At 35.1% G+C, this 19997-nt stretch overlaps 1 protein-coding gene and 1 long non-coding RNA gene across 5 annotated transcripts in view; one reads left to right on the top strand and one right to left on the bottom strand.

The window, feature by feature from the left end:
• SEPTIN7 (septin 7) overlaps positions 1 to 19997 on the bottom strand; it is a gene marked incomplete at its 5' end in the record, with an annotated part of 116164 nt that overhangs the window by 59032 nt on the left and 37135 nt on the right. For all 3 annotated transcript variants that reach the window (XM_082399531.1, XM_082399530.1, XM_082399529.1), the window contains one exon: positions 19272 to 19374. In XM_082399531.1, coding sequence (XP_082255657.1) covers positions 19272 to 19374 — 103 coding nt within the window. The remainder of the gene's footprint in view (positions 1 to 19271; positions 19375 to 19997) is intronic.
• The window catches only part of LOC309632247, a 50597-nt gene continuing 49869 nt past the window's right edge, over positions 19270 to 19997 (top strand). For both annotated transcript variants that reach the window (XR_014246803.1, XR_014246804.1), the window contains exon 1: positions 19270 to 19370. This is a non-coding gene — a long non-coding RNA (uncharacterized lncRNA). The remainder of the gene's footprint in view (positions 19371 to 19997) is intronic.

Below are 19997 nucleotides of genomic sequence, written 5' to 3'. Positions count from 1 at the left end.
ACGGGACACAGGTTCGATTCCCTGGCCCGAGAAGATCCCACATGCCGCGGAGCAACTAAGCCCGTGTGCCACAACTACTGAGCCTGCGCTCTAGAGCCTGTGAGCCACAACTACTGAGCCCATGCGCCACAACTACTGAAGCCCGTGCGCCTAGAGCCCATGCTCTGCAACGAAGAGTAGCCCCCGCCCGCTGCAACTAGAGAAAGCCCATGGGCAGCAATGAAGCCCCAACGCAGCCAAAAATAAATAAATAAATAAATAAAATTTAAAAAAAAAAAGAAAGAAAGAAAGGTAAGAACCATTGTAGGTGGTCTGGGCTTACTCCCTTTGAATGAGGGAGAATACCCTTTTTTCTAGACATAGAAATTTCTAAGTCACAGGAAAATAAGTTATAGGTTCCCCATACCTGCTTCTTTCTAAACTCTTAAACCTTGAATAAAGGAGGAAAGACTAGAATAAAACCCAAGTACTTGGGGATAATCAGAAGTATCTACGATATTTTCATTTAGAAGCAACCCTGCCCTTGAACCATTGCTATAAAACTCCTCACCAAATCCTCCTGGGTTGGGACACACAGTTTTCAAGGCATAAGGCCGCTGTGTCCCCCTTTGCTTGGCAAAGCAATAAAGCTATTACTTTCTACTTCACCCAAAAGTCTGTCTCCAAGATTCGATTCGGCACCAGTGCACAGAGGCTGAGTTTTCAGCGTCATTCCCTCAAACAAGAAGGAACAGAGCAGACTTTACTCAGATAAAACATTCTAACCTCTTTGGGGCTGTCAGAAGGACTAGTGTTGCCTAACTGGGATTTCAGGTTGGAGAAGCACGGGGCATCGCTGGTTAAAGTGCAGGAGGACTACAGATGCCTGAAGCAAAAAATTATGGGTGGAGAGACACAACAGAGCACCTAAGGCCCTGAGGAGACTTTGAGGTAAAACTCCTTGGAGAATTAAGACATTCAAAAGAAACCATGTATGCAGGGGGAACTGAGAAAGCCACATAGAGGCTCAAGCAATAAACATGCTCAGAAAAGTTGTGAAAAGGCATTAAACTTTCACTTTAGGCTGGATCTCTAGGCTCAGAGCATGCCCAGCTAATCATCAGACATCTGCCCTGACATATGACCAAGTCTGCAAACACAGGGCAGGGTGAGGTTTTTCAAATGCATATTTTTCAACAACAAATCACAAGGCATTCAAAGAAACAGAAAACATAGCCCATAGAAAGGAACAAAACAAAATCCCAGAAACCATCCCTGAAGCAGCATAGATAGTGGACTTGCTAGACGAGGACTTTAAAATAGCTGTCTTAGAGAAAGACAAATATCATATCTCTTATATGTGGAATCTAAAAAAAACGGGGGTACAAATGAATTTATTTACAAAACAGAGATAGAGTTCTGTAGAAACAAAGTAGAAAACAAACTTATGGTTACGGGGGTTGGGGGGATAAATGAGAAGATTGGGATTTACATATATACACTACTATATATAAAATACATAACTAATAAGGACCTACTGTATAGCTCAGGGAACTTTACTCAATACTCTGTAATGGCCTATATGGGAAAAGAATCCAAAGAAGAGTGGATATATGTATAACTGATTCACTTTGCTGTACATCTGAAACTAACACAAAACTGTAAATCAACTATACTCCAATAAAAATTTTTTTTAAATAAATAAATATAAGGACTTCCCTGGTGGTCCAGCGGTTAAGACTCTGCGCTCCCAATGCAGGCGGCCTGGGTTCAATCCCTGGTCAGGAAACTAGATCCTGCATGCTGCAACTAAGAGCCCACATAACACAACTAAAGACCTGGTGCAGCCAAATAAATAAGTAAATAAATTTAAATAGCAAAAAAATAATAATAATAAATTAAACAAAATAGCTGTCTTAAATATGTCCAAAGAGCTAAAGAAAACAATGAACAATTGATGGAAATCAGGAAAACGACGTAAGAACAAAACCAGAATTTAACAAAGAAATAGAAATTGTGTAAAAAAACCAAACCAAAAACAAAACAGAAAAACAAAAATTCTGGAGCTGAAAAACACAATTGAAAAAATTCACTAGAGAGGTTCAAAAGCAACTGAGCATGTCTAAAAAAGAATCAGCAAACTTGGAAGACAGGACAATTAAAATTATTGAGTCTAAGGAGAAAAAAGAATGAAGAAAAGTAAACACAGCCTAAGGGATCTATGTGGGACACCATTTATTGAACTATTATATACAGTATGAGTTTTAGAAGGAAAAAGGGAAAGGGTCAAATAGATTATTTGAAGGAAAAAAAAATGACCAAATTTTTTCCCAACTTGATGACAGAGATGAATCTACAAATCCAAGAATCTCACTGAACTAGTAGGATAAACCCAGGAACCCACACTGAGACACATCATGATAAAACTGATAAAAAACAAAGACAAAAAGAGAATCTTGAAAGCAGCAAGAGAGAAGCAACATATCACATAGAAGGTATCATCAATAAGATTAGCAGCTGATTTCTCAGCAGAAACTTTGGAGACCAGAAGACAATGTGATGATACAACTGTCAAATGAGAATTCTATATCTGGCAAAATCATGCTGAAAAGCTGAGGTAGAAATTAAGATATTTCCAGATAAACAAAAACTGAGGGAATTCATTATCACTACACATCCTCCACAAGGAATGCTGAAGGGAGTCCTTCATTTGAAATGAAAGAACCCTGGACAATAATTCAAAGCCACATAAACATCCCCAGTAAAGGTAAATACATGGACAAATATAAAAACTGGTATTATTGTAATTTCGGTTTCTAACTCCACTTTACATTTTCTGTAAGACTTGAAAGACGAATGAATAAGAAATAATTAGAAGTCTGTGTTATTGAGTATAGAATGTTTAAAGATACAATTTGTGACATCAATAATAAAAAAAAGTATGTGCGGGCTGTATATGAGTAGTTTGTATATGTAATTAAAATTAAATTGGTATAAATTCAAGTTAGGTTATTGTAATTTAAGATTTTATATATAATCTCTATGATAACTACAAAGAAAGCATCTACAGAATATACAAATAAGAAAATGAGAAAGGGAATCAAAACATGATGCTACAAAACATCAACTAAACACAAAAGAAGGCAGTAAAGGAGAAAATTATATATTCAAAAGCTGTAAGACATACAGAAAACAACAAAATGACAAAACTAAGTTCTCTGTTACCAGTAATTACTTTACATGTACATGGATTAAATGCCTTAATCAAAGGCACAGACTGCCAGAATGGCTAAAATAACCCGATCCAACTGTATGCTACCTGTAAAATCTAAAGACTTTAGATCTAAGGACACACACAAGTTGAAAGTAAAAGGATAAAAAAGATATTCCATGTAAGCAGTAATCAAAAGAGGTGAGATGGCTATACTTGTATCAGACAAAAGAGACTTAAGTAAAAAATTGTTACAAGATACAAATTAGGATTTATTATCAATAAAAGGGTCAATTCATGATGTGGATATTATTACAGAATTATAAACATATATACACCAAACATCAGAGCCCCAAAATATATAAAGGAAACACTGACAAAATTTTGAAGGGGAAAATAGACAGTTTTACAATACTAATTGGAGAGTTCAATATTCCACTTTAAATAATGGAGAGAAGAACCAGACAGAAAATAAATTAGAAAACAGAGGACTTGAACAACACTATAAACCAACTGGACCTAATAAACATAGACAAAATACTCCATTCAACACCACCAAAATACACATTTTTCTCACGTGCACAGGGAGTATTTTTCAAGACTGACCATAAAACCAAGTACGTCTTGATAAACTTTAAAAGATTTAAATCATCTTTTCCTATCACAAGGAAATGAGACTCGAGATCAATAACAGAAAGAAAATGAAAAAATTAACACATATAAGGAAATTAAACAATACACTCAAACAAAAAAATATCAGAAAGTGTGGGTCAGAAAGTGTGGATATTACTCCCAATTTTACAGAAATAAAAAAAATTATAAGAGTACTATTAATAACTGTATGTCAATAAACTGGATAACATAAATGAAAAGGACAAATTCCATTAGACAAAAACTTAGGAACAATGAGGAATTAAGAGAACATATACAGTGAAAGGCAAACAGACCTCTCAGATACTGATAAAGTGATTAAAAAATGGAAATGATCTAAATAATTAATATGGCTGATTCTCAAAAATATACAAAAATTCCTACCCAGAGAATAAAACATATTTTTCAAATACCTATGAAGCACTTACATAATCAGATCATGTTTTGGCTATAAAGAAAATCAATCAGTGCTGAAAAACACAGAAATCTACAGATCATATTCTCTGACTACAATGCAGTGAAATTATAAATTAACAACAAAATAACACAATCCATTTGCCCACTTTGACATAAAACAGTATCTCCCCTCAACTCTTCTTATCTGAAAAACTACTCAAATACAAACAAAATGAGTAATATATACAAAAACCTAAGAGATATGACTAAAGTGGTGTTCAGAGAAAAACCTGTGTCTAATTAAGCCTAAAGAAAATAGATCAACCTTCAGAGTGGCTCTTGGAACTGTAAACCGGTATCGCTTTTCTTTTTTTTTTTTGAGGCAAGGAGTAACGACTTTATTCAAAAAGCCGGCCGATCGAGAAGATGGCAGACAAGGGTCCCCAAAAAACCACATTATTTTGATCTGAATGCCAGTTTCTTTTATAGAACAGAGAGGGGGAGGAGGTGAGCAAGTAAAGTAAAAAGGCCATAAGCCTTGCAAATATCTCCTAGAATGGCCAGCCTCGGGGAGGGGATGTGTTAATTTCCTCTTTTCTGCAGCAACTCACAGGTAGACAGGGTCAGGATGTTTCCCTGAACAAAGGCACTTTGGTTTAACATCCAGACAGAGGGTCAGGGTCCCGAGGCAGGCCATTATGTATGATTATAATAACAAAAGCAACAAAAAGCAAAGGTTAAACTCAAAGAAACAGATCCAACAAGGAGTCCAATTTAGCTCTTCCCTGGTATGTAAACTCAAGGAAGGGGGTCACTGGAAGCTCCGACTTCACAGCTGGTGGGTCAGAAAGACCTGGACTTGTGACTGGTGTCTGAAGTGGTGACTGGTGTCTGAAGTGGCAACTGGGGGAAGGGGGCAGTCTTATAGGACTGAGCCTTTAACTTGTAGAATCTGATGCTATCTCCAGGTAGATAGTTTCAGAATTGAGTTGATTGTAGGAAACTCAGATGGTGTCCGAGAATTGCTTGGTGGTGTGTGGACTCCTGCCCCCATGTTACTGAACTCAGGTTTGACTGCTCGCTGCTCAAAAGCTAATACTTTTGAGAGACAAGTACTGGTAGGAATGGAAAGGTTGCTTTATGCAAGAGACTGGCAACTTGTGTCCAAAAACCAACTCCAAAGATTCTGCTCAACCATTAAAGTTTTTAAAGGGAGACTCATTAGCGGAGGGGGTCAGGGGCCTTATTATCGTCCACTGTGTGCAGACTTTCTTCTGACTGGTTGGTGGTGAGGTAACAGGGTGACATTCCAGGAATCCTGTGCTCAGCCTGAAGTTACCATCTTCCACCTGGGTGGGAGCCTTAGTTCCACAGAAGAACTCAAAGGTATTGCTGTGTATATTCCTTGAGGAGGAACCAGGACCTCGCCCCATCGCTGCACTATTGCTTTTTTAATTTTTTTTTTATTCAAACAGAAAGTCACAAAAATTATAATCATCCTCATCAGTTCACTCAGTCCCATGTAATTAATTTTTTTTTCATCTTGATCTTTTGTTAGCACTTTTCCATTAGGGTTCTGAAAATGCTTATTCATTCAGTTCAGCAGTATAGTCAGTTACCAGAAACATGTACTTGTCAGAGTCTTTTCCATGAATTCCTGGAAGATGAAACCTTTTTATAGGAACATTTTTGCAAAAGCATCAGAGTACACCCGGAACTGTCTGTAAATGACAAAAGACTTAAAAATGACCATGGTTAAAGATTTGATGAAAGTTCATAATAATGCAACTGACAAGGAAATTTAGTTATTTCTGAGATACACATTTTAAAGTAATGACTAGAATTATGACTTACAACATTATACCAGAACATATAAGATTTTTAGAAATTTTATGTAATGTCTGAAACATTTATATTAACATATTTCCATACAAATAACCCAAAAAAAGTTTAGTATTAGTTTTTTTGTTTGTTTGTTTTGCAGGTTCTTATTAGTCATCAATTTTATACACATCAGTGTATACAAGTCAATCCCAATCGCCCAACTCAGCACACCACCATCCCCACCCCACCGCAGTTTTCCCCCCTTGGTGTCCATACGTTTGTTCTCTACATCTGTGTCTCAACTTCTGCCCTGAAAACCGGTTCATCTGTACCATTTTTCTAGGTCCCACATACATGCGTTAATATACGATATTTGTTTTTCTCTTTCTGACTTACTTCACTTTGTATGACAGTCTCTAGATCCATCCACTTCTCAACAAATGACTCAATTTCGTTCCTTTTTATGGCTGAGTAATATTCCATTGTATATACGTACCACATCTTCTTTTTCCATTCGTCTGTCGATGGGAATTTAGGTTGTTTCCATGACCTGGCTATTGTAAATAGTGCTGCAATGAACACTGGGGTGCACGTATATTTTTGAATTATGGTTTTCTCTGGGTATATGCCCAGTAGTGGGATTGCTGGATCATATGGTAATTCTATTTTTAGTTTTTAAGGAACCTCCATACTGTTCTACATAGTGGCTGTATCAATTTACACTCCCACCAACAGTGCAAGAGGGTTCCCTTTTCTCCACACCCTCTCCAGCATTTGTTGTTTGTAGATTTTCTGATGATGCCCATTCTAACTGGTGTGAGGTGATACCTCACTGTAGTTTTGATTTGCATTTCTCTGATAATTAGTGATGTTGAGCAGCTTTTCATGTGCTTCTTGGCCATCTGAATGTCTTCTTTGGAGAAATGTCTATTTAGGTCTTCTGCCCATTTTTGGATTGGGTTGTTTGTTTAATATTGAGCTGCATGAGTTGTCTATATATTTTGGAGATTAATCCTTTGTCCGTTGATTCGTTTGCAAATATTTTCTCCCATTCTGAGGGTTGTCTTTTCGTCTTGTTTATGGTTTCCTTTGCTGTGTAAAAGCTTTGAAGTTTCATTAGGTCCCATTTGTTTATTTTTGTTTTTATTTCCATTACTCTAGGAGGTGGATCAAAAAAGATCTTGCTGTGATTTATGTCAAAGAGTGTTCTTCCTATGTTTTCCTCTAAGAGTTTTATAGTGTCCGGTCTTACATTTAGGTCTCGAATCCATTTTGAGTTTATTTTTGTGTATGGTGTTAGGGAGTGTTCTACTTTCATTCTTTTACATGTAGCTGTCCAATTTTCTCAGCACCACTTATTGAAGAGACTGTCTTTTCCCCATTGTATATCTTTGCCTCCTTTGTCATAGATCAGTTGACCATAGGTTCGTGGGTTTATCTCTGGGCTTTCTATCTTGTTCCATTGATCTATGTTTCTGTTTTTGTGCCATGGTATCACTTTTCTGAGGAACAATTTGGCAGTCTATCACAACTTAAATGCACATGCCTTTTGACCCAGCAATTTCACTTTTAGAAATGTACATTATACAAGCATTTATACGCGTGCCTAAAAATTCAAGGAAATTAAGCATTGTTTAATTGTCCATCAACAGTAGACTGTATAAATCATGATAATCACACAGTATGGAATACCCCATGCTCTGAAGAATGAGTTACTTTATGTACAGACATGAATATAAGTATAATATATTAAATGATAGGGAAAAAAACATTCACAGAACAGTATTTATAGCACAGTACCATTTATATAAAAAAGAAATCTACATGGGAATGACTAGTGTATATAAAATTATAGAAAAATGCCAGAAAACTTGTAACAACTTAATAATGCTTGTCACTAGAGAAGGGACTGGAACTGAAGGAGGGAGAAAAAGGGACTTCACCTTACTAAATGTCTTTAGAATTTACACCTTTTAGAAAATAAAAATGTTTATATTTATAAACTTTTCTTTTTTGGGGGGAATAAACATGTGAGACATTTGAGAACAGAGTAGAAAGGTAAGGTTGACAACATAATGATTCTAACAGGTACTAGCCTCAAAATAAATAAAAAGAAATGTTGACTGCAGGGAAGTTATGCCTGAGTTTGGACATTAAATTATTAATTCCTACCTATCTTTAGTAGAGTGATATTTACTTCCAAACCAAAATGTCAGATATCCTATAATCATAATACAAAATATAGTAGCTTTGTCCTAATACTCTCAAGGTGACATAACTACAATAGATTCTTGCTCACTGGCTTTACTAAAGGGAAAGCAATAGCGTTGCTAATGCAAAATAATTGAGAGTTACATTAGTTCCATCAACTCCAACTCTACTTAAAGAATCTGTGGAAAGAACCTCAATCAAGTTATTTATCATTATTATTTAGGAAACATTTAAGAATAACAAAATTCAGAATCACATATCCTAGCTTAAGAAAACAAAATTATTCAATAAATATAAACAGAATACCTATCCATAACATTTTCTATTTCTTTATAATTAACATAATATTTTAAGATCTGTTAAATAATCCAAATTAACGACACATTTATTTTACTTTGAAATGCACTATAAACGTTCTGCAACAAAGTCATTATCATTCCCTTATTTTACTGACTTTAGAAGGAAATAACTGGAATTAAACTTTTTTCTGTCCTCATTAAAACAAAATATTGTTAACCAATTTAAGATGTTAAATACTTTATGAAAATTATAAAATAAGAGTAATTAACTAGAGTCTAATATTATACCTGTAGTTTAACATTATCAGCAGGTTAAAATAACCCATGTCCTCTTTATCTTTGAAGTCTAGCCCATGAAACCCATGCCATCATCATTCAAGAATATTACACTTCAAGCCTAAGAATGAAACATTCATGAAATGTTTGTTCATAAGGTTTTGAAAAAAGTTAGATCAATAATTTTTTATAATAAAGTCACGTTCCTTTAGGTCCTTGGGATTATAAGGGGTCTGAGATGTCCTACAATTAAAGAAACTGCTTATCTTTGTTTTACCCAGCACCTCCTCAATTCTACAGCCTTAGATCATTTCCACCAACCCCTTGAAATATTTATTAATATCTGATACATGAAACACACTGAGACATTATACCATATAATTCTTTGGTAAATTATTTTTCCTTAACCACATATAGTTATAGCAACTGATATAAATAATACTGTATTACTGTATTAGTTAAGTAGAAAATTCATAGGCAGCTTAAACCTTGAGGATTTTTCCTTTGTATATTGCACATAAACACTTAACCACAGACGCTCCTCCTCAGTTCTATCATTAGCAGCTTGGGAAAACCCATTTCATTACACAAACTGTGTAATGAACACATACAATGTGTTCTACATCATCTTGCTAAATTATGTTGAGTTTCAGAACATTAGAACTGGAATAGTCCTTAGAGATACCAGAACAGCAGTGTTCTAACTCCTAGTCCTCAATTCTGCTCTTCATGTAAATCTGCTTCTAAACAAATTCTCTTGATATTCTCTACCGGACTCTCCCACTGGGCAGTGGCTTTCCAACTTACTTTACCACAGTTTACAGTTAAAAACAAACAAACAAAAAAACCCCAAACACACATTTTGCATCAAAACGCAGTATACACAAATATATAGGTATAATTATCTGTATTGTATAAATGTATGTGTACAAATTTAAAACCTTCATGAAACAATACTCTTGCTAAGCAAAATGCAGTCTATTTTCTAATCATTTCTATTTTTCATTTTTTAAAATGATTCACTAAATTGATTTAATGATCCAGCTTGAAAAAAAAAAAACCTGCCAAGGAGCAAAAAGGTTTAACTCAGATGAATAATCTCATCCCAACATCCTATAGCTTTTCCATTCCAACAGCTATCCTCTGATGGACTATTACAATTGATAAAAAGCAAAGACATAAATTCATTTTATTATTTATTGAACAGCTGCTAAATGCTAGAACTGGGGACATTTTGCCTTCAAATAGTGTAATTTTGTTGAGAAACAAGCTATAGTTACAGTTAAACAAAAAATATAGTAGGAATACATAAAGAACACCTAAGTACAGTTTGAAGGAAATCAAGGATGGCTTCACAGAGCAAGCAAGCAAGCAGCATTTCACTGAGACATCCATAGGAACTAATCAAGCAAACCAATGAGCACTTAAGTAATGCTAAAATGTGGAACAGTTCTTTTAAAAAGATGAAATCTTCAACCTCTCTCTGGTTTAGAATTTGAATGAAAAGGAAAGAAAATACAGGAGGATAAATAAGCTTAGAAGTAAGAAATAAAATAATTAGTATTAGAGAAGTAAAAGGCATCTAGTAAGAGCTAATAGGTAACTGAATATAGATTTAACTGGAGAAAAAACTATTAAAAAAAAAGAAGTCTACATAGACTGTTTCACAGAATCAAGGTTTTTCACTTCTCTTAAAAAAATGAAACTAGGGCCTCCCTGGTGGCTCAGTGATTAAGAATCCGCCTGCCAAGGCAGGGGACATGGGTTTGAGCCCTGGTCCGGGAAGATCCCATATGCCGCCAAGCAACTGAGCCCGTGCGCCACAACTACTGAGCCTGCGCTCTACAGCCTGCGAGCCACAACTACTGAGCCCACGTGCTGCAACTAATGAAGTCCGTGCGCCTAGAGCCTGTGCTCCACAACAAGAGAAGCCACCACAATGAGACGCCAGCGCACCGCAACGAAGAGTAGCCCCCGCTCGCCACAACTAGAGAAAGCCCACGCACAGCAAGGAAGACCCAACACAGCCAAAAATAAAATAAATAATTTAAAAAAAATTTTTTTAATTAAAAATTAAAAAAATAATAATCAGAGATGTCACATAAGTAACTTCAGCAAAATACTTAAACATCATGTCTTTATTGAAATGTGCATAATAGCAAATACAAAAATCAATTTTGTTAACAAGAATGCAAGCTACCCAGCTAAACCTTATTTATAATGAGAAAAGAACAAGTTCTCAACCATGTTTCAAATTAGCTAAATCTCTCACCAGAAAAAAAGGTTTGCCCAGCAATGTGTATACTGAATTGCAAAGTAAGGGCACGTGTACTCTAAATGTTTAATAATCAAAGGAGTTCAACTAAAGCAGAAGTTCAAAGTAAGGATTAATCAAGTATTTAACCTATTAACTGCCATATCATTCTCAACCATCCCTGATCTTTCTCTTCTCTTCATCCCTGGTATTTAGATCTTAAAACTAAGTCGTAAAAATGCACTAACAAATATTTGCTTAAAATTAACATTTTATTTAGTTTACAGATTTACTAGGTACATTTTATATATATATAGTATATGTACAATGTACATTTATATACACAATTATCTCAAGCCCTCTGTGAGGAAGAGGTGGTTACAAATAGCAGACAGTATTATTGTCCAAGTGTCTCCACTCTACCCCCATCCCATACACTCAGGTTCTTAGAGGGCATGGCTTTTTTGTTTGTTTGTTTTAAATCTCAGTGGTTTAGAAAGACCAGGTAAATGTCTGTTGTGATAAGGAAATTGAGATTCAAAATGACCATTTGTGGCAGAAATTGGAGTTTGAAGCTAGATTAAGCACAATATTCTTTTTAATTTAACAGTTGCTGTACTTAGTATTATAAGGTAGATTTAAGTTAGTTTAAATATAGAAGCTGATTTTCATGGTATGCTAAAAACAAAATAACAAGCATAAGAATAAATAACTCTTTTACAAAATTTCCAAACTAAATAATGCATTTGAAATGCAAGCACAATATGAGTTACTGGCTTCAGGACTCTATCCTTTCAGACAAATAAGATGTTTTCCCCATTAAGCCCATATAATAACTCCCCTCTTTACATGGCATGTTAAATGTACACTACTGAAACATTTATTAAATTAAATTGTAATTAGTAGTGTGTGTTTCCCTGGAAATACCTTTGAGAATTGAAGTGGTCTTTTCCATTTTTATATCATTAGCTTAGTCTATAACTCTTAGCACTTTACTGCTGATGAGTGTGTGTCACTTGAATTACTGACCATTCAGTTAAAATCTATTCTCAGGACCATGACAGGAATTCTATGGAACTATTATTATGTTATTACTATAAATATTACCACTTGTAACGTAATAAATAATTCATAGTCTTCTATCATAAAAACTTGAGTTAGTTAAGAATGAACCACAAGTTATCCTACACATTTGATTTCTTGATATGCACAATTACCTTGTGTTTATCATCTACTTGCTTGAGAGTTCTAGGCAGTGTAAGAACAGAGCCCCAAAGTCGAAAGCTTTCTTCCTTCTAAATATTAACCTATTTGTCTCAGCTATTAATAAATTTGGAGGTCATACAAAAGTTTTACAAACTCAGTTTGTCAAAACATATGTAAATGTAACCAATGGTATCTCTACAACACTATACACACCTGCAAATAACTTTCATTTCCAGGCTAAATTTTTCCAGAGTTTTATCTCCATTTAGTCATTTTTTTTCTATGGTAGCCCCAAACTACAATTTTATCTTTTTTTTTTACTTTTTTTAACATAAGAATAAAAAAATCAAATTAGTTCTTCTATTCATATGCCAGTTAACTCTATAATACAGTTAAATGTTAGTTTTTAAACCCTTCAAAATTATTTCAGCTCTTTCTCTTCCACTTTCCTGCCTGAAAATTCAGTCCAGAAATCATTATCTGAGGCTGAGAATGGCAGGTGAACATGCTGGAAGGAGAGCCACAGTGGCCCAGAGCAGGGTGTCAGAGTCTGCAAGATAAGGACAGGTTCCAAGGGGGTCTGGGAGAAGGCCTGAACCCAAAAAAGGATGAGGAGAGCATCTGCATGAGAAGAGTGGCCTGCCACAGGGTGTCACAGCACTTGAGAGGGGTGAGTAGGGATAGGGAAACTCCATCAGAGAGAGGAAGAGAAAAGCCTGGGGGACATGGCAGGAAATTAGTTAACATACAGGGGAACTGATCAAATAAGTAAACATATTAAGTTAAATATTGTGAGCCACTATATTGTATACCTGTAACTTATATAATATTGTACCGCAACTATACTTCAATTAAAAAAAAAGTAAACGTATTAAGGATAATGATTTCTCACCATCAGAAGGATGTTACAACTAGAGAAAAGATGAAAAGTAGAATGACCACTGTGGTGATGAACTGAAATTGGAGATATCAGTGTGAACTTAATGATTTTCAACATACATAATAGATGCAGATGAACTATAGATATAAAAGTATATATGTGGGTGTGTGTCTATATATACGTGTGCATGTATACAAACATACATTTGCTATTTTCTGATTTTGATGGTACATTAATGGTTATGTCCAAGAAGATCCTTGAGGAAGAGAAATACACAAGTATTTAGGGGGCAATGATGGATCACGCATTTCAAATGTTTCAGGGGAAAAAAAGCTGTATACTGTAATTGTAACTTTTGTGTTTAGAAATGTTACAAAATTAATTAAAACATTATTTCAGCACAAGAATCAATAAATCAATGCCACATACTTCCAATTACATAAAATACTTTGTACCTATAGTTCTCAATTTTTAGGTGAATAACCACCCCTCTGAGAATCTAAATATGCAATCTCTCCCCAGAAAATAAATACATGATAAAAATCTCAATGACATTTCAGGAAATTCAGTCACTGAACCCATTTAGTCACCCTGTTTCCCCTAAAAAATCAGGTCCATAGTCTTCAGTATCTTAGGCACTGCTTTAAATTATTACTCCTATATAGTAAAATATGTCAAAAGGACTCATGTAAATGCATGAAAATTATATACTTAAAATATGTTTCTGTTTATTGAAAAATAAAATTGGGGTAAAATTAACGTCAACAATTTCAACCACCTTTGCAAGGCCTTTCATGGGAGGCAGGTTATAACCTTTCGACCTTTAAAATAATTCTGAGGTTCTGTATTACACTGGTGAAACAAGTATGATATATTGGCCTAAAACTATCTTGCCAACAAAATCCACCAGCTGGGCACCCAAAAAAGTAATGATAGAAAACTTCCTGCTTTGGGACAGAGTAAACCTGGTTCCTAACACAGAAAAAAACTCAGTCTACAAATGCTTTGGAGAGTGGACTTGTTTTGGTGGACTAAGAGTATGAAGGGGAAATTCTGACTTCCTGTGGTACTGGGCTGTCTGTAGTCACAGCTAGGAAGAAGAGACAGTAAGACAATTTCATATTTAAAACTGTATTTCAGAGACATGTGATAGAACTACTTAGGAAAAGGATGGACCAATTTGACCAACAATAGTATTTGATCTCCATGCCTTAGATTAAAGAAGATTTAGAAACTGCCCCTTAAGGATCAAGAAAAAGCAGTCTGCCAAACCAAGAGGAAAACCACACAATAATCTCCTGTATGAAAATTCTATTTCTATCTGTAAAGAAGTTGCTCCCTAGTCTTTAAAGTCCTAAGCACCTTTCTTTGCATACAGTGCCCAGTCTTTTTAGACTATGTAACCTTCTCATATTTGTACCTAAGTCTAGCTAATGAAAATCAACAAATGTTTCCTAACTTTTATTTCAGTTCACCTTCACAATGAATCTTGAGTATATTCAATATCAAGAGGACAATTTTCTTATGGCAAAAAAATATCAGCATTCTCACCCTCTCTTCCTTAATTTAGCCCACATACTATGGAGTTCATCTGAAGGCTCTCAGAAAGGCTGTTAAAAGGGTGGCTGTGTTTTTCAACATTAGAGTATTTTAAATGGTCTATTTTCAAAGATAGAATATGAATGAAAAGCAAAAATAGATTAAAAATTATAATTCAAGGATTAACCTATATATATTATCAAAATCACATTGAGGGGGCTTCCCTGGTGGCGCAGCGGTTGAGAATCTGCCTGCCAATGCAGGGGACACGGGTTCGAGCCCTGGTCTGGGAAGATCCCACATGCCGCGGAGCAACTGGGCCCGTGAGCCACAACTACTGAGCCTGCGCATCTGGAGCCTGTGCTCCGCAACAAGAGAGGCCGCGATAGTGAGAGGCCCGCGCACCGCGATGAAGAGTGGCCCCCACTTGCCGCAACTAGAGAAAGCCCTCGCACAGAAACGAAGACCCAACACAGCCATAAATAAATAAATAAATAAATAAATAAATAAATAAATAAATAAATAAATAAATAAATAAATAAATAAGATTTTAAAAAAAAAAAAGACTCTGTGCTCTGACGAGTGCAGGGGTGTGGGTTCAATCCCTGGTTGCTGCACGGTGCAGCCAAAAAATAAATAAATTAATTTAAAAAAAAAATTAGCAAAGCTTAATATTATAAAAATGATTGAACTGTGAATTTTATCTTCAAAGAATCCAAAATAATAGACTTAATGCCACTTGTTTTTCAAAACATTTTCTGGTCAGATAAAGCAGTCTACAATCTTTCTGAGTTCTACCTCTTTGAAAGATTCTAGTAAAATCAAGATTTTACAATTAATATTTTATTCTCAGAGCAAAAATTAAGAAGCACACAAACGATTTTCAAGTTCCAAGCCCGAATAGGTTTGACACTTGCTGAATTAGAGACCTAACTGTCTTCATTATCTGGTATGTCTGACACTGGGTTTTAAAGTAAATTTTCAAATAAAGAGTCAAAATCAAGAATTCCAATCTCTTTATCCTGGAGGCAATGAAGGTCTTCAAAATTTAGGCTAGCCTACCCTTCCAGCCTTATTTCCAACTATTATAAAGTTACCACTTCGGGGTCAGATCCTAAAATCAACATGCAGTGCAAATTAATATTGAACTGCCCCCCAATATATCATCCATAATGCACAATTACATATAAACTGACAACTTGTTTTTCTTCCTGCACTAAAGCAGATACCTGTTTCTTTGAGCACATAAGAAGTAACTAAGTTTATATTAAGGCACCTAGACTAACTCAGCAAGGTAAGATGCTCACACTATAAAAGTATGTGGAAGCTGAAAATGACTGGGGGAACAGAGAATTCACCTCTCCCACCATGCCTACCCTAGGACAGGCACTCATTCCAGTAGAGTGGCAGAAAAAATTGCTTGCACTCTTTTTCTCTAAAATTCTCATTCATTTCCTCTTTCTCTCTCTGTCTGTCCCTCTGCCTCTTTTAATTTTTTTAGGGAAAACAATATCTAATTGGAATCATACAAGTTCAAGGCATACTGGACGCACTCTACTGAACTCTGCACTATATCCAGTATTCCCAAATGAGCCTCTGCATAGTGCCTAAGAACACACCAGACTGAGAAACAGACCGGGTTTGGTTCTGGCATCTGCTAGCAGTGTGACCATGGGCAAGTAACCTAACATCTCCATGCTTCAGTTTCTTCATCTCTAAAAAGGATATAACAGTAATATAATACTTATATCATAGGGTTACTGTTAAGGACTGTATGAGTTACATACATAAAGTATCAGTACTTTATGTACTTGAAATATTCCCTGGCACATAATAAGTTATGTAGGGGTTGGTTATTGTTTTCCCAACTGGACTGCCTGCTCAATGTCTATCCCAATTCTATTCTTCAAAAATCTGTCCTAATACCTCCTTCTCAAGTAAGGCAATAATAATTCCAACCAGGGAACCAGGGAAAAGCTCTCCTATACCTTTAAACATCTATGGCTCTTAATTTTTGTATGACTCTACTGACTTGTATTTACTTACTAAAAATGTTACTTATCTTTTTATGTATACTTTACATTGTCATAAAAATTATTAGCTCCTTTAGGGAAGAAAATATGGGAAAACAAATTATGCCTCTTTTATACAAAAAAGTCACTCAAGTAAATACTAAATATTGCTTATGAAGCAAGGTTACTGGATAAAGGTTTCCCAACAAAGGACAAAGAGATAAAGAAATCAACTGTTAAATATAGATTCTCAGTTTGTATCAATGTATAAGTCTCAAACCAAGAACTGTTATAAGAGCCAAAGCTGCTCTGAGCATATATCTCAGAAATGAGGACTTAGCTCATAAAGAATAGCTTGCAGTCTCTAAGTCAAGAATATTAAAGTATGGTAAGTCTTAGCTTTCTGTGATTTACAAACAATGTTGTTAGATTTGGCCTGAAGTCTGAAAAACAATGTATTAAATACTTACTTAAAAGGTGACTTTTTAAAGAATATTTATTTATTAACATATATTTATTTTGGCTGCGCTGGGTCCTAGTTGCGGCATGCAGGATCTTTTAGCTGCAGCACGTGGACTTCTTAGTTGCGGCATGCGAAGTCTTAGTCGTGACATGCATGGGGGATCTAGTTCCCCGACGGGGGATCCAGTTCCCCGACGAGGGATTGAACCTGGGCCCCCTGCATTGGGAGCACAGAGTCTTACCCACTGGACCACCAGGGAAGTTCCAAAAGGTGACTTTTATGTGTTATACACTGCAACTATGTAGATGAAAAGATTTAGACCCTGCACTCAACAAGTCTATACAAAGATAGCTAATTAAACAGTAATGTTCAAGGTATAGTGGGGATAACAGAATAACAATATTAACACCCATTCTTCTTTATCCGCAGCTGAAGTCTTATCAAAGAAGAGAAAAACAAAAGCTGTAGTTGACAAAAGGACTGACCAGAAAAACAAATAAGTAACATTCAGAGATTGTGTATTTACTCTAAATACAGCTGGTTATTAACTATTTCATCTGGACAAATGTCACAGAGATTTCAAACCAAATATCTGGCCTGGACCCCCAGATATTACTCTACTAAGTATACATTCAAGAAGTTATTCTTTAAATTTTAATATTAAAATTTTTTTGGAAATTGCCATGGTTCTCCTAATGCACATAGGAAGTTTTCTACAAATTAAAAAATGATCTTATATTTGTCTACGGTTTGTCATTTAAGATCACTAACATTACATAGTAACGGTAAGATGTAGTATTTCTTCACATATAATGATTATGTTACCAATCTATGGAAGAAAAGGTATGTCCTGCATATTTTATCCACCTATTTAGACCCACACCTCTGCTCTACACCAGCAGCTTGCAAGCTAGGTATACTATGCTTCTTACTCAACCAGAGACAGACAAATTAACCAACTCTACGAAGTATCAAGTTTGCAGACTTTGTACCACCATGTTTTAACTATGAACTATTACAATGCAGATATTTCCAAACAGCCACAAACCTACCCTCAGGTAAAATACTCTGGTCAGTTGATAAAATATTCTTCCCTTCAATGAAGGGGTATTTCATACCTAATTCAATTAATCTAATTCAACACCAAAATAAAAATACCAGGAGTTGAATGTAATTAGCAAAATTTAATGCACAGTACATAAAGGTCCAGCATCAACTCAATTTTCTCTGTCATGGATAGTCAATCCACTATTCTGCCTTTTACCTTCATAAAACAAATAGAGAAATACAACAAAATTGCATCAAACTGAGGAGCTAGGTTATAAAGTCAGTCTATATGAGGTGAAAATATTATAAAGTCATTTAAGATTGTCATTTAAGATAACTAATTTTATACATGGTAAAGTGTTTTTGCATATATAATGATTATGTTACCAACCTACAGTCAAAATAACCCTTGACAATCTCTTAAAATGGAATACAGGCAGGGAAAGGTGCTCATAGGATAAAACACACTCATAAGAAAAATGAGAGTGAACTAAAGAACAAGGAGAGTCATCATATTTCACTAATTCCAGGGCTTATACTTAATGAATGAATTCCCAGGGTAATCATCTGCATGATTATGATCCTCTACGCCATCCTTCTTTTTCAAATTCAGAGAACATATGTTTAAGTTAAACACTCATGTGATATGGCTTCACTACACTATCTGAGCCAAAGAATAAAATTATCCTGGAGTAATAAGTAACCACAAGATGCTATTTCCTTTTGTAGCACCATCGATTGAAGAGAACTTCTCCAGAGTTCTATTCAACCACTACACCCTCCACCCCTCTTCTCAACTTTTACTGAGTTTCCAAAACTGTGCCAAATACAAGAAAGAGGCAAGAAAATAATGAAATCCCTTTACACCGTCAAGTTAAATTTTAAAACGTATTCGCATAACAAAAGAAAATATAACACATGGTCCCTGAAGTTATTTGGGCTATTGTTTTCTCAAATCATTCAGAGTTCATTAATAGTTGGAAACATATCAAAACTCAATTTTAGTGAGAAATCATATCTTACCCACAACCATAAGTGTGAATTCAAACCCTCTCTTCACTGATTTTCTGTATACTTGATTTGGGAGATTTGCAAATCCCACATAGCCTTCAAGGTTCTTCTGTTGCTGAGAAAAGCAAAAGGAGTCCGGTTATTCATATATCAACAAATCACTTCTGTCACACATTTCAAATTCCCTTCATTAACCTATTTTTAGAAAACTATATAAACTATTATTCATGGTGAATCAAACTGATTTTATAGTGTTAGCAATAAAAGTATTAGTTAATTGCAGAAATGGACAAAATGAATTGAGCACAAAGTTGACTGACAACAGACAATTATAAAAACCCAAGGGAATAAAATAAAAATTAAAGAAACCTGCCTCAGAGCAAAGATTTCAATTTATAGTAAGTTACTAATAATAAGATTCTGACCAATCAACTAAAAAAAAAACAAAGGATTTTTCACAATACAAAATTCAAATCCCCTTAAAATTATATTAAGGACTCTTTTAATCATCCCCTTTGCTCATACTAATTACCAGAGGCAGGAGTTTCTTGAAATTTATCTTCTTATTCATGAAGTAAAATCAAAACATGGACTTTAAAATTTTTCATGAACTCTTAAAAGCTCTCATGATCAATGTCAATCAGTAACATTATCTTTCAAGCTGTTATACTAGGTCCAATTATGTCACTTCAAGGTTTTTACATGAGCCTGCTGCCTCTATCATCAGGGACATCAGAT

Source organism: Balaenoptera borealis, assembly GCF_965194805.1.
Source record: "Balaenoptera borealis genome assembly, chromosome: 7".
In the NCBI taxonomy this organism is placed as follows: Eukaryota; Metazoa; Chordata; class Mammalia; order Artiodactyla; family Balaenopteridae; genus Balaenoptera; species Balaenoptera borealis.
Note: the sequence above shows the minus strand (reverse complement) of the source record. Positions and strands in the feature narration are given on the sequence as shown.